Source organism: Cyanistes caeruleus, chromosome 10, assembly GCF_971803275.1.
Source record: "Cyanistes caeruleus chromosome 10, bCyaCae1.hap1.1, whole genome shotgun sequence".
Lineage (NCBI taxonomy): Eukaryota > Metazoa > Chordata > Aves > Passeriformes > Paridae > Cyanistes > Cyanistes caeruleus.
In genome coordinates, this window is record NC_141710.1 from 15,697,090 (window position 1) to 15,711,781 (window position 14,692).

The 14,692-nt window shown below is 39.0% G+C and overlaps 1 protein-coding gene across 2 annotated transcripts in view; it reads left to right on the top strand.

Moving 5' to 3' along the window:
- The window catches only part of PSMD1 (proteasome 26S subunit, non-ATPase 1), a 65,413-nt gene that overhangs the window by 8,654 nt on the left and 42,067 nt on the right, over positions 1-14,692 (top strand). For both annotated transcript variants that reach the window (XM_086843079.1, XM_023933274.2), the window contains exons 8-16: positions 219-282; positions 2,017-2,145; positions 3,120-3,208; positions 3,822-3,900; positions 4,420-4,593; positions 5,570-5,681; positions 6,282-6,478; positions 6,855-6,950; positions 7,478-7,542. In XM_086843079.1, coding sequence (XP_086699205.1) covers positions 219-282; positions 2,017-2,145; positions 3,120-3,208; positions 3,822-3,900; positions 4,420-4,593; positions 5,570-5,681; positions 6,282-6,478; positions 6,855-6,950; positions 7,478-7,542 — 1,005 coding nt within the window. The remainder of the gene's footprint in view (positions 1-218; positions 283-2,016; positions 2,146-3,119; positions 3,209-3,821; positions 3,901-4,419; positions 4,594-5,569; positions 5,682-6,281; positions 6,479-6,854; positions 6,951-7,477; positions 7,543-14,692) is intronic.

The following is a 14,692-nucleotide window of genomic DNA, read 5'->3' on the forward strand; positions in this document are numbered from 1 at the left end:
TCCAGGCCTTTGTCTTCAAGTTCCCTGAAAATTGAGTGGAGAGGGGGAGTTTTCTAGTCAGCAGTAAGATCCAGATAGTTAACCCTTGTTCTATCAAAGTCCTCTTTTCCAGTCATCATCTCCAAATCCCAGGCTACTCCTTCAGGACAATGTTCAGCCATAATTACAGTTCTTGACTTGTTGCAAGTGATGCATTTTTCATTTTAATTTTATTTCAGTGATGCTATGGAAGCAGAAGAGAAACCAGGAAGCACTTGTGCAGCAGGGAGGTCTGCAGAAATTGTGAGTGCTATTTCTGAAGCAGATGTTACTTAGTTTTTCTTACATGTTCTCTTCGGATGTCTAGGATTTCTAAATTGGTTTGGCTAATAAAGAGTGGAATTCCTTTTCTGTCTTGCTTGGAAACAAGGTGACAGATGATCTCTGTGAGCCAAATATCTGACTTAATGTCCAGCAGTTCAGATACTGAAAGCTGTGTGAGAGTGGGAAATGGTCAGAATTGAGTAGGAATTACTGAGTTCTGAAAAAGGAGGCAGAAGGATTTGGCTCATGTGTTTGCTTTTTGATATTGAAACAATTAACTCTTCCCAAAAGAAAGGGCCTGGAAGTTAACTGCTTCTGAGAACCTTAGGGAGTAAATTAGCTTGATGCATTTTTTTCTTCTCTTTCAAAAATCCAACTGTAGTTCAGGTTGGGTAGAACTGATGCTGTTCTGCAGGAATGGCAGGAGGGGATGCTGATGTAACATAGTTTATTTTCCATGAAGGCATAAAGTTACCTCGGGCCTACATGGTGCTGTGTTGCTGGGCCAGTTGGTTGGAATCTTTTTGTTTAGTTTATTTTCCCAAGCATTGAGAAAGTGAGTTCACTTCTAACATGCACATACAGTTGCATTTCAGCATGTAGAATAGTTAATGCAGTTTTGACACTTCCAATGCTGAAGACAAGAAGTGCTACCAGAGAGGAAGGTAAAACCCAAGACAAGTTATTTTTTGTTTTTCTTCTTTTTCCTCATGGTAAATGTTTCCACACAAAACTTGGAATCTTTGAAAGATCCTTTCTAAGATCACTTGAAATTAATTAAGAGAAACAGAAGTGTTTTCTTCAAATTGTATTTCACAAGGAAAACAAAAGGTGTTGAGTTTCTTGCCCCAGCAAAAAAAAACAAACCCTTGCCCCCAGTGCTTTTGTAGAGGAAAGGTGTCTTGAATCAGTTTCTGCTGCATTGGCTTTGCTAAGTGTTCCAAGTACACAAAAACAGTCTGTGTGGTCAGAAATGTTCTTTAGCTTAATCTTCCACAATTCAGAATGCTGACTACAAAGAAATAATTGAGGGAATTAGTTTAAGGACTGAACTACTCATGCTTGACTGATCTGTGACCAGCTAACAATGTCAGGACAAAGAGCTGCACGGTACTTTTTACCCTGCTCAGAAGAAACTTCAGTTTCTGCAGATCTATTTTCAACTGTTCCATCATGAGGAAGAAGGAGACTTTTCTCAAAGAGCTCTTGAAGATGAATGTATTAGTTTCCTATTTTACTAGCTGTTGTTCTACATAAAGCTTGTAGTTCACAAGAATGATGCTGCAGCTCAGCACAGGGTCATGCAAAGTATTGTAATTTTGTGGCCCTATCTATGAAAACTTCCATGGAAACGTGTGTTTCATTTATAAAAGTGTTTACCTCTGGCAGGGGACTTACTGTCTCTGAAAGGCCAAACACAGGTTGCAGAATGTCAGATGTCACCCATATGGTTTTGCTTTCAATGAAAGAATACATTTCTTTTTGAAGAATCTATTCTCCCATCTGCACTGCTGTGCACAAAAAATTTGATTTCTGGGAGGTTTGGCCTTGTGCACCAAGGACAGAAACAAAGTCTTTTTAGTCCTAAAATCTGAAAGGTTTTGGAATGTGGTGTTGGGACCATACCAGAGTGGCTTCTCATGAATTATATTTTAACAGAGTCAAGGTTGGGTTCTCACAGAATTTTGTTTTCCTTTTTGCTTGTATGTGAAGAACCCAGAGCCTAAGGACCAGATCTCAAAAATGATTAAAATTTTAAGTGGGGAAATGGCCATTGAGTTACATCTGCAGTTTTTAATACGAAACAACAATACAGACCTTATGATCCTCAAAAACACAAAGGTAAGAGACTTGGTTAAACACGGTTGTCTTGTCTTTGACCATGCTGCTATTCTACTATTGTTTTTAATGATAGGCTGATGTTAGCATGTTGATATTTTAATTAAGGTTTTTTTGGGGGGTTTTTTTGGGTGTGTTTGTTTTTCATCTGTTCAGTAAGATGGGGAAAATTTACCCTTCAGCTCCATGTCAGATCCATTGCAAATGCTGCTGGTTGGGAAGGGAGGAGTCAGCCAGGATTATAGATTACAGTATGTTGGTGTCTTGGTTGAGATGTTAGGTAAGCCCACACATTCAGCTTGGCAAGGGAGTCCTGGTATGTAGTAAAAGACCAATATTTCCATGTTGGAGACAAAACCAATCAGATACTGTAATGTAGACAGGGTTAGTGAATAGAGCAACTATTACTTTTTGGGGTTTTTTTGGAAGGTGTTACTCAAGGGTGGGAAAATGAAAGTTTACAGGTAAACTAGACTCTTAAATGCTTACTAGAAACTATAGAAGTTGATTATTTGTGAAATAAGATGCACATCATATTAAAAGTGGTAGGGGTTGCTTGTTAGTGGGTTCCTCTGTTTCAGATGACACTTCAAATGTATTGGAAAATCTTTTCCGTCTGCCGATGAAGTGTTCAGGAGTGATTCTGCAGTAGAGTTCTGGGAATGGTCTGGAAACGTCAGCAGCACTTGCTGCGCAGTGCTCAGTTCTGGGAAGTGGAGGGGTTGGTTCTCCAGTTAAGTGGCAATTGGAGCAATCACATCTCTGAAAGAAACTTACAGAAAGGATCATTTTGCATTGGAAAGATGGTTTGAGGATATGCTAGAGTGTATTAGCAATCTATTAGCTGATTACAAGGAAATTGCTGCTTAGATTGAGGATCATTACAGTCCATTTTTCTAGTGTACTGGCAAGCTTGTTAAACGACCTTGGGCAGATCTTTTGCTGAGTGATGCTGCTGATTGTTCTTGTTTTTTCAGGATGCAGTGAGGAATTCCGTGTGTCATACGGCAACTGTTATAGCAAACTCCTTTATGCATTGTGGGACAACCAGTGACCAGTTCCTTAGGTAAATCTATGGAAGGAAGTTCCAATGTCGTTTAGAGGTGTTTGAACAACATTGTTGCCCTCCTTAAATTGATACTTCCAGAGTGGTAACTGCAGAACTCCAATGGTGTTTCGAGAATTGTTTCCTTTTCTCTATCCTCACAAACTGGCTTTGTTTGACTGCTAACTACATGAGCAGCTTGTAGGGTGAAGATCTGGAATTTCTCTTCTCTTTGTTTACCAGTTCGAGAGTTTCTGAGATGATGTATCTTTTTACATCATAGAGACTGACAGTACTGAATGACTCTTGTAAGGGAAATGCTAGGGCAGACCTTATGAGGGACTTAAGGAAAACTGCAGAAACTCTGCTAAAGTTTCTCCCAGAGAATTGGTGGGCTGCATATTGAGCAGTTCTCAATCTTTCACTGAGATCACCCATGTCTAGAAGCTTGACTACAACCAGGCAAAAATCAGGACTGATGAAGGGGAGAGAAGTGGAAATGTGGTTAGCTACCTTCCCTTCTGGAGCTGCTTTTTAGTTTGAAAGCAGTCTTCAGTGCTCTTAAACCCTGCTTGCAGGATTAGGAAAAGGCTGTATGAAAAATTTGTATAACCTTTCTCTTTTCGTCTTCTAGAGACAATTTGGAGTGGCTGGCCAGGGCCACTAATTGGGCTAAGTTTACTGCTACTGCCAGCTTGGGTGTTATACACAAGGTAACATTGCATTAATTTCCCTCTGCTCAGTATAAATGCTTGACTTGTGGATACTGAAAATGTGGAAATGGAGATTCTGATTGGTGCCTGCCTTCCAGTGTACATGCCACAACTATAACATATTTTGTGTCTTTGCACTAAAAACCTATGTTTATATTATTTTGTCTGACAGCCAATATAATTTATGGTGTGTTTTTCTGAGAATCAAAAAGGTGCTAGGATAACATGACTAACATTACTCAAGGAGAGAGTATTTTTTCTAACTCTTCCTTTGTGAGTTGAACAGATTTCATAGTTTCTAGGTATTAAAATTGCAGGTGGTTCTTAAGTGATTTTGGGACATAACAAAGTTCTTTACTGTAGTAACTTTCAGTAAGTTTGAACGGTGATGTGTTTCACTGAAACATTGATTTTAGTGGAGAAAGTAATGGCTATAACACATGTCAAAATATTAATTTGTTGTTTTTTCACATTCTGCTTCCCACTGTCCTCCCTTCCTGCTGGACACTGGACATCCAGGGTCATGAGAAAGAAGCATTACAGCTAATGGCAACCTACCTGCCCAAGGACACCTCTCCAGGGTCAGCCTACCAGGAGGGAGGAGGCCTCTATGCCTTGGGTCTCATCCATGCCAACCATGGCGGGGACATCATTGACTACTTGCTGAACCAGTTGAAGAATGCCAGTAATGATGTGTGTACTGGGCTCAGCAGAGAGCATTTGTTTTGTTGGGAATATGCAGGAGGATGCTGGGTGGTTTAGTAGTCAGGGGTAGAGGTAATTAAGAGCAGGGTGGTAATTAGACCTCTGGGTCCTAAAGTTTGGTTAAAGGTTAACAACCTGTTGCTTAAGATTTAGGTAAGATTTTTTGGAAATTCTTACATACTTGACAGTGACTGTAGCTTCATCATATTTACTACTTGTTATATCTGCTTTGTTTTGCTAGTGGATCTGCAGCATTCAGGCACTGTTATTGTTTACGGCTCAGTTGTCAAGGAAATAAGCCACAAAATGTTTCTGCTGAGCTGACCGGTAGTTTGAATGCATCTTGCACAATAAGAATTTACTTCTGCACTTAGTGTTTGTAGACCTCTAAGAAAAATATCTTTTTAAGGTGGGAATAGATCATTGTACAGCATGTACAGTGTACATGTATATTGAACCAGCATGTTCCCTTTTCTCCTTGTGGAATCTGATTACTTTTTTAAAAAATTCCCATAAATAGGTCCCACTTGTCTTAACTGCAGATATATCCTTTATTAGAATAGAAGACTATTATAGACTGTTTTTATGTGAGTCCTGATTTACCTTTTTTTTTAAAAGTATTACTAGCCAGCAGTTTTTACACATGGCAAAGATTTATGGTTTTACATAAATCACTCAGTGGGGAAAAAGATCTTCAGGTTACTAGAAAGTGTTTTGTGCTATGTGTGAAGCTTCTGCTGCTCATTGTTTATGGACTTTTGAATTCTTTCTCTTCTACTTTCTGTCTCTCTTGTTGGACCTGCTGCCTGAGGCAGTGAAAGTGGTATTTCTAGAAGGTCAAGAGATCATTTTGGGTTGGTTTGGGGCTAAAAGGTTGCAGGTTTATATTGATGGAAAGATGTTGACTTCAGCTGAAGCCATACTGTTCCGTGTTTTATGACTGAACTTGCATATGCTTCTCTAGATTGTGCGACATGGTGGCAGCCTGGGCTTGGGGCTGGCTGCCATGGGGACAGCACGTCAAGATGTGTACGATCTGCTGAAAACAAATCTATACCAGGATGATGCAGTGACAGGTAAATGTTCTGCTTTCAAAGCAAATAACCATCTGAGGCCTTATCAGGGACCTGTTTTTTTTTGTTCTGTTTTTTTGCCAGGTTTTCTGTTAGCAGCAAAGATTGTTTCTAGCTGCATTTATTTATTGACCTTTTCCTGATCATTACGGTCCTTTAGTTATGTGTCAGTAATGTTCAGAGATCCTGTCATGACTGGCACTGTGGAAGATAAGACATGCTAGATCTTTAAACAGCCCCTTCTTTTGCTCTGTTCAATTCTTCGTCATATGCTTTTTCTTTAGTGTGGCTGATCTTTAGAGCCATGTGCTTTTTTGAGCTGAGAGACAGGCTTGGAGAACCTTGTGGGAGTTACAGCTACATTGGTGGGGCTCATAGGAAAGTGATCTCAGTAGGTCTTGGCCCAAGGAAGCAATAATTGAACTTGGTAGAGAAAAGTACTAAATTGTGGTTACAAACACATTTTGCCATGAATAATGAAGTTATTTGGCATGGTGATGTCCAGACGTGATCTATTGGCCTACATCTGGTGTCATTTTCTAGATACAGCATTTATTACTTTTGGGAACAGAGTTGACTTTTTTGTTTTTCTGTGCTTTTTAGGTGAGGCAGCTGGCCTGGCACTGGGGTTGGTTATGCTGGGATCTAAAAATGCCCAGGCTATTGAGGACATGGTTGGCTATGCACAGGAAACCCAGCATGAAAAGATCCTGCGAGGCCTCGCGGTTGGAATTGCTCTGGTCATGTATGGGAGGATGGAGGAGGCAGATGCTCTCATTGAGAGTCTCTGCAGAGATAAGGTAAATTGAGCTGTGCCTTAATCCCTGACTCTTGTGATACATGGCTGACCTTCCTGTCCGTTTGTGAAACTGTAGGTGGGTCATCTTAAGGCTCTGGTAGTGATCATGGCAGGTAGCAAGTAAAAAGCTTAATGATGCCTCTGCCTTATGCTCTTTGGCAACCTGCAGCACAGCAGGCTTTCTGTCCCCTTGAACTTGGTAATGACAGCCCTGCTTTGGTGATTGTCCTGTTACTTGTCCCAAACAAACAGTTAAACAACAAGGCTGACCTGTGACCTCTTTGAATATTCAAAACACAAGAGTGGAACAGATTTAAAGTTAGAATTACTGAGTCACCATTTAGATGGATGTGAAATATTGATGCTTTCTCTTCCAGGATCCAATTCTCCGTCGTTCTGGAATGTACACTGTGGCTATGGCATACTGTGGCTCAGGGAACAACAAGGCTATCAGGCGCCTACTGCATGTGGCTGTAAGTACTGTGGCCTTAGGAGCACATAGGAGGAAATTTGTGGTCAGGAAGCAAGCACATCACTTCGTCAGGCTTTGTGTCTGCAGTGTTAATATTCTGGTCCAAACCAGAGATTGTGAAAGGATGAAAACTTTACGTAGTATTATGAGTAGAACTAAGAGGGCCTTCTGACATTAGGGTAAGTAGACCTTCAGACTTTCAACCTCATATCACAGAGAAGGACCCTGTTAAAAATGACAGAATGAACCTAAACTACCCAGCTAACAGGTTTGCAGTAAGTAGTCTGTGTAATGATGGGATGGAGAAAAAATGAATTAAGCTGTAAAGGATGAGGTCTGTTTGTTCTTTGATCATCTTACAGTTGGTGTGCAAACGTGGGTGAGGCTGTTTGGGCTACGACTGAACATGATTTTAACGAACTTTCTCTGTAATCCTGTCTTCTTGATTAACTGACATTTGGCCTGAAATGTTGCAGAGTCCTCAAGTTTTTTAACTCTATTCTGAATGTCCTGTTTTTCCTTTTGTAGGTGAGTGATGTGAATGATGACGTGAGGCGGGCAGCTGTGGAGTCACTTGGTTTCATTCTGTTCAGGTAAAGTGTCTTCCTCTGTCACTCCTGCAGCATTCAATTTCATGTCTGTTACTTTTTCAGAAAAATGAGTATGCTACTGCTTTCACAAGGTGACTCGACTGCTAATTGACTTTGAATGTAATGGATTTTGAAAAGTTAAAAAACTAACAGGTTGGTTTAGAATTAGAAGCCTTCCTTCACATTCAACAGATGTTTAATGAGTCTTTCTGTAGGTTTCTGGACTTGTGGCTTAATTTTCTGGACAGAACTAGATGAAGTTGACGAACAGAATGAAAAATTAATGTTTGCAGGATTGAGAGTTAATTAAAAATTAAATATACTGTGCTTGTGCCAAGCCTCTTAAGGGCATTAGTACTCAGACAAATGTATCTGCCTAATAGCTATCTAAATTTTTTTACTTTGATTAAAAAGAAAAAGTGAAAGAGGACCTTGAAATAGAGTTTGCTTCTTAAGTATCCACTGAAAAACCATGAAAAGTTCCTGGGCTTACATTGTAACATGAGCCCATCACTAATCGTCACAATGTTTCTTTTGGCTGTCTAAAGTGAAACCTTTTGCTGAAATGGTATTTTGTAGTGCCCTACAGTTCCATGGCTAGGGGGTGGTTGGGAAATTAGAAGGCTCCCCAAGGACTACACCTGTGCTGTTAATACAATAATCTGAGTACTGAGCCAAACTGCAGCCTTTGGGTGTGGCTGAGAGGAGCTGGTGTATATTTGGGTCCATAATTGTAATTTAAAAATCGTTCTTCACATCTTCTTTTGGGTTGGTAGCTGTCCTTAAAAGTAGGATGAGAGGTTCTTAAAGATGGTGTTAAAACTTGGGTTACTGATATGAGCAGTCAGCTTTTCTCCACATGGAAGTGACTCTGTGCCGTTCTGATCTCTCTGAAGGATAATTGAATGTAGTTTGTGGAGAGGACAGATTCTCTCGGTGGGCAGCAGGTGTCTCTCAAGTGCTTCTGCTGTGTGACTTCCAAGCAACACAGCTTGTTCCTCGGCTTAGAGATCTCTGCCTCTCCTGAAGCCAAGGGGTCTGTTTAGTTGACTTCTGTATCTGTGTACAGAACAAAAATTCCATGCACGCCTTCCATAGTGTCAGGCATCTTTTTTCAAAACAGGTTGTGACAAAGCCCTTTTGAGCTCAGATTTCAGTGTCATTTTTTCCTTTCAACAAATGCAGAACACAATTGGAGATGGATAGCTCCTACCAAAATGAGAAACTTTCAAGGCTCTGAGCTAAACCATTTCCTATGTGCTGGCATCTTGCTGGAAGAACATAGTTCAGGGCCTGCTCTCTTCATATCCAGCAATGAGGAAATGAGTGACATCGTCTTTGATTCTTTCAACTGCTGTACAGTGGTTCAGATGTTATCCTGCCTCTTCCCTTCCCTTTCTGGAGACTTGCAGTCCAGAACATATTTGTGCAATAAGGAGGAGCATTTCCTTGTAAATTCCAGTGTCCACCTTATGTGGTAGTCAAGGACTAAAACGTTTTATCACTGGCTCCTGGAGGCAAAAGGCTTGTGATAGGCTGTGGTAGTTGCCAACACTTTTCATTTGATAACTAGTTGTGTGCTCTGGCCCAGCTCAACAATGCCAGTGTACAGAGACATAAAGACCAAGTGAGTTGTGAGTTTCTCAGATTTCATGGCTAAAATAACATTTCTTTCTTAGGACTGTTGTTTGTTGAAGTCTAACTGGATTTACTTTTAAAGGCCACTTTGTTCAGCATTGAATACTGACAAGAGTCAGTGATTTGTCAGCTGCTGGGTATACAGAGCTTTTGGATGAAGTGTTTTGTGATGGGAGGTGGGCAGGTCTGAGACACAGTGGGCTAAATTCCAGAAATTAATTAAGAGTTCTCATTTAATTCTTTGTATGTTGTTCCAAAAAGGGAACTGTGAAGTCAGGATTGAAATAAGAGAATGCATTTGTTTAGTGCAGTCTAGATTTTTCTTGCGGAATTCATAGCATTCATGTATGGTTGAGTATTGTGGAGGTGTGAGTTAGTCTGCTGGATTGTACACTTCAGCAGTGTCAGGTTAGTGCTTTTTCTGTTCCTGCTTATAGGAATAGTAAAATCCATATAAGGGTAGAGGTTACACAGTCAGAGGATGATAATTTCCTTAAAAGCATCATTGTTTGAACATGACAGAACTACAACCCACAAACTCGCTTTGTCATAAATATCCAGTTTGTTTTCTCCTGTTGTTAAAACTATCTGTGGATAAATGTTCTTCCTCTTGGATTTGAACTGAAAATGTCATAAACATCACAAAACTGCTAATTTTAGGTTAACACATCTGCATAGCAGAACATTCTGTAAGGCTTTGCTGTCCTTGTTTTCCTCTGTGAGTCTTCCTTGCTATCACATACATACAACCCTGCATACACTCACTGAAAAGCCCATCTTGACTTTTATTGTTGGTAATGGAAACAGCACAGTGTCAAAATAAAATGTGATAGAACATAATATAATAAAACATGACATTTAATTTTTAGAGCAACAAGGTTTTGTTTGAACTTGAAAATCACCTCTTTTATATTTTTTTAAAGCATGGTAATGATTTTATTTGTTTCATTGGACTTTTGAATTACTGAAAAAATCTACAAAAGAACGTATGTGGCTTTTTCATTATTCGGAATTCATGAATCAAGGTTTAGATAGAATATTCTAGTCTAGGTCTTAAGTTTTACTTAAGAATTACAAGATTAATTTTTCCTATGTGCTATGAAAGATAATAAATCACCCAGATACAATCCCTTGAGGGACTGGGGGAGCAGGGGCTAGTACTGCTGTAACAGTTTCATTCTGGGATGTTGGATGCATGATTCCCTGGCTGTGGGAATGTCTGCAGGCAAGTCACCCAAGTGAGCAGAGCAGTATCAATGACGCTGCTTGAGTGCAGAATATTCATATATTCCTATTCATATAGCACAAAACTTCCTTGTCCTGTTCTTGGGCTCCTCAAAGCTTTCCAGGGGACCCTGTTTGTAGAATTGAACCTTGACCAGCAGCATTGCTGATGTTAATTCTGTTTTTGCTGACTGTTTAGAAACAGTCCATAGGTCCAGACTGGAGGTCTCTTTGCCTAGTGCCATGCAAAAATTATGCACTAGTTATGTATTTTGCAGCAGATCATTTTCATGCTACTATATTAAATTATCAGAAAATGCTGTGGTGCAAGAGAATTGTTTCAAAACTGCCTCCTCTTTTTTTTCCTTTTCCCATCTAAGATACCAATCAAAATTATGTGGCACAAAAACCTGAGACTTTACATCTCCTCTCTTTTTAAAATTGTCACCTCTTGCAGGAGGCACTTCTAAGTAAAATGTTATTGTAAAGTGATACAGAGGCACTAATAAAGCTTGGGATGTCTGGAGCTTGCAGTGTGGATGCAGGGCTGAACAAGAAGCTGTATTGTGAAATAGGAGGAAGAGGGATGATGTATTGACTTGGCTACTGTAAGATGTCTGTTTTCCCAGTCCTGATCCTTTTGCCAGTGAGCACAGATAGCAAACTTACCTTATTGTTGATGTTTATATAATGGTGGTTCTTTCTGCTGAAGTGGTTTATGAAATATTTATGACTGTTGGAAAACAGCATTTAAAGTGTCTGTGATTTCTGGTCAGCTTTTTTTAAAGATTATTATGATGTGATGGAAAACATGATAAATTTAAGGTGTTTCGCTTTTTAAAAATGGAAAGACTTGTTTTTATCATAATTTTTACTGCTTTAGATCATGAATTGATCTTTGTTGGTATTGCAGAGTAGATGTGATTGGATTATGTAGTCAGTCTTATTTTTACATTGTTCGAGCAGTGCTGCAGAGTATCTAAACACTTTATACACAAAATGAGGAGGTAGATGTTTTATGGATAGAACAAATCTGACTGAGAGAAAGCTTCAGTGTAGGATGGAGCAGTGCTTGCAAGTATGAACTAAAAACGTTTAATGCTTTCATAGCAGCTGTTAAATCCAGGGGAATGAGAGTCATGGGGAAGTGGGACTTGAGTTGTAGGATGCTGCTTTTGTCTTCATGCAATACTGTTGGGAAAAGGCTGAGGGCAGGAGAGGGAACAATGCAGCTTCTAGAGAGTCCCAAAAGGAAGATGTAGTCTCAGCTGATAAGTGTAGGCTGTCCAAACATGAAGAACTCTGCATGGCTTCTGTTCAGTTTTTCATTTTAAGATGATGCAAGTGAAATAATAATGTTTCCTCCTTTTGTATTCTTTTTGTGTTTACATAGCCTTTGGTGTTTTAAGGCTATATATTTGTTGTAAGGCAAAATGATCAGATACTTGGATTTTATTCCAGGAAGACTTGGACAGTTTGTTTTCTTTATATCCTCCAACCTACTTTTATCTAGAAGGCAGATATCAGATGATCTGGGTGATTGAGTATGAGGCTGACAGTCACTCTAATGTGATCTGCACCAGTGACTTTTTGAACGTTTTAATTGTGAAGAGGAATTCCCGTATCTGCTTGTTAATTCTTGCATAGGAAAGATCAAAAGGGTTTTGTTTACAGTTCAACACATTTTGTTTTGTCATAATCAGTCTTCCTGGGAGAGGAGAATGAAGGTCCCTTTCAAAGAAATAGCATCAGAAATCTTACTGTAATCAGAAGGTGCATTAGACTTTCACTGAAGTTGTACAGGGTTTAATGAATTTGAAAATGAGTATTACCTGTATAGAAAATTTGTAATGAGGATCCTTTAGAGAGTAAAAAAGCTCTTAATTTTTAAGAACATGATGTTGTTTTTCAGAGGTTGGAAAGGACCTGAATATCTGTGTGGAAGGAATCATAGCTGTGGTGTGTGACAAATAAGGTAGACATGAATTATTAAAAATGGACACTTTTAGCAAGCCACCTTTTCTATTCTTGTACCTAGCTGCCCATTGTAAAATGAAAGGGCTTCCTCTCCTCTGCAGGGCAAAAGTCATCCTTTTCCACTGGAGAAAACATTGTTTCTCATGGGAATGGACACTGGTAGTAAACACCATGTTGTTATGCCAGGGCAAAATTATGGAAGTTGCTTCTCTCCTGACTATTGTTTTTGCCATGTTAATGGCTGCCTAGAGAGCCAAAGGGGAAGTGAAATAAAGGAGAGCTTCTGAGGAATTGTACATAGGCATCTTTATCAATATGAAGAAAAAAGTCTAATGCTTCGTAGTGATACTAAGTTAGTGCTTAGAACTGGCCAGAACTCTGGGGCTCCTGCCTCCAGCTTGCAAGGCAAAAAGCCAGAAGAGCTCGAGCAAATGTTCAGCCTCTTTGGGCTCCAATGTCCCAGGTTTTTCAGTGTGCCATTACCAGGTTTACTGTGCTTACATTGCTTTACTTTTTAAGTCTGATGTTACATACAGCAGCCTAGAAAAAGATTTAGGGGAGTTATATTTTTGTTTTCTTTTACCAGCTTGCAGTGATGTGGATGTTTCCACAGTATGAAAAACAATGTATGCAACACTTTCTGTGAAGCACTGTAAAAAAATCCTATGTGCCTCTTGTGTGCAGGTGATACAGCACCAGTTTGTAGCATCAGCCTCTCTTCTCGGTGCCTTCTGCTTAACACTTGATTTTAAATGTATTTGCATTTGAAAATTGACACTGGTATGGCCTAGTGTGATATAGTCAGGAAGAGTTTTATATTGTAGGATACAAAATAACTGAATAATAAATTTTTCTAGCTGCCTGTAAGTTTCCTGATAGCTAAAGGCCTGCTGCTTATAGATGGTTTAGGACTGGCTTCACAAAATGTATTTTACTTCACATCAGTATAGCTGGGATGAGCTGAATTTCTTGCTTCTCTGTTTCTCAGAGTAGATTAAAGATTGGGATTTTTTTGTTTGGTTTTTTATTCTGGTTTTGTCTGTTTCATGTGTGTTTTGTTGTTGTTTTATTTAGTTTTTTGTAAGGTAATCCCTTTATTTGCATTTCAAGACACTTATTCTATTAGGCTTCAAACTCCATTTTCCTCTCTGCAAGACTGCTGAGTCCTTATGTCCATGTCTGTGCCGTAATTTTTAATTAGATATAGGCAGACAGAATGTTGACTAAATATCTCCTAATGTATCTTAAATAATTAAACAACAAAACAGCTACCATACTTGTTCATTGTTCTTCTAAAATGCTCTTCCCGTAATGCTTGGATATGGAAGATCAGCTTTGGCTTTTATCTTGCTTTCCAGTAGCTTAAAAATAAATTAAATATGCTTTGTGATAATGAGAAAAGTTGAACTAGGTAACTCTAAATTATTACTTTATTTTATGGACTTTATTTTTTTTTATTTTATAGTCTCTATACAGTAATAACTCTTAAGTTATTATTGTATAGAGACTGTAGAGCTGGCCAGGTGGCTGATTCAATGTGGGTCAAATTTGGAAAGAGCTGGCAACATCTTGCTTCAGTGAAAGGAATTACTTTTTTTGTTTGTGTGTGTTAAGTGGGAAGTGCATGACCCCTTCCTTCTGTAAAAGTATCTTGTGTTCTACAGCCAAATGACTGCAAAGCTTTATCAGTTATTATTTATACTTCTGTCTTTATGAAAAAAACATGTAAAGTATTATAATGTTATGAAAATACTCTTACTTTGCAGACAGCATATAAAAATGTATTTTATAAATTTGTTTTACCTAAAGACAATACTCATGGATGTAGTCCTGAGCCTCCTGTTTGCTTGTTGATACAATCAGTGTTGTTCATAGTTACCATACAAAAAACTGGTGCTTTCTTACGGGAGCTTGCAGTGACTCTCTCATCATGTCTTATTAATGAGGGTGATGTCTTTGTTCAGATCTCTTCTTGTAGATACAGTTGCTAAAACAAGAGCTCCACTATCTATTATGTTTTATTTCATAGTTCTGCATCTTCATCTTTTTTCCTTGCTCTGTCCTGCTCTCCAAGTCTGTTACCTGAATTCTCAGCTTGTTTGCTTTGTAAGCGGAAAAGCTCCGAGCAATGTCTTCTTGCACTTAGCACGTTGGAAAGCGGAAGCATGGAATGTGCATGCTTTCTTGGCTGATGTGTTTCTGTCTATGGAGAAATTTTCTTTTCCCTGTAGAAAGACTGGATTTTTGATTAGTCACTAGTCCTTTAGACTGAGGTTTGTTGTTAATGACTGAACTCAGTAACTGGAACATACTG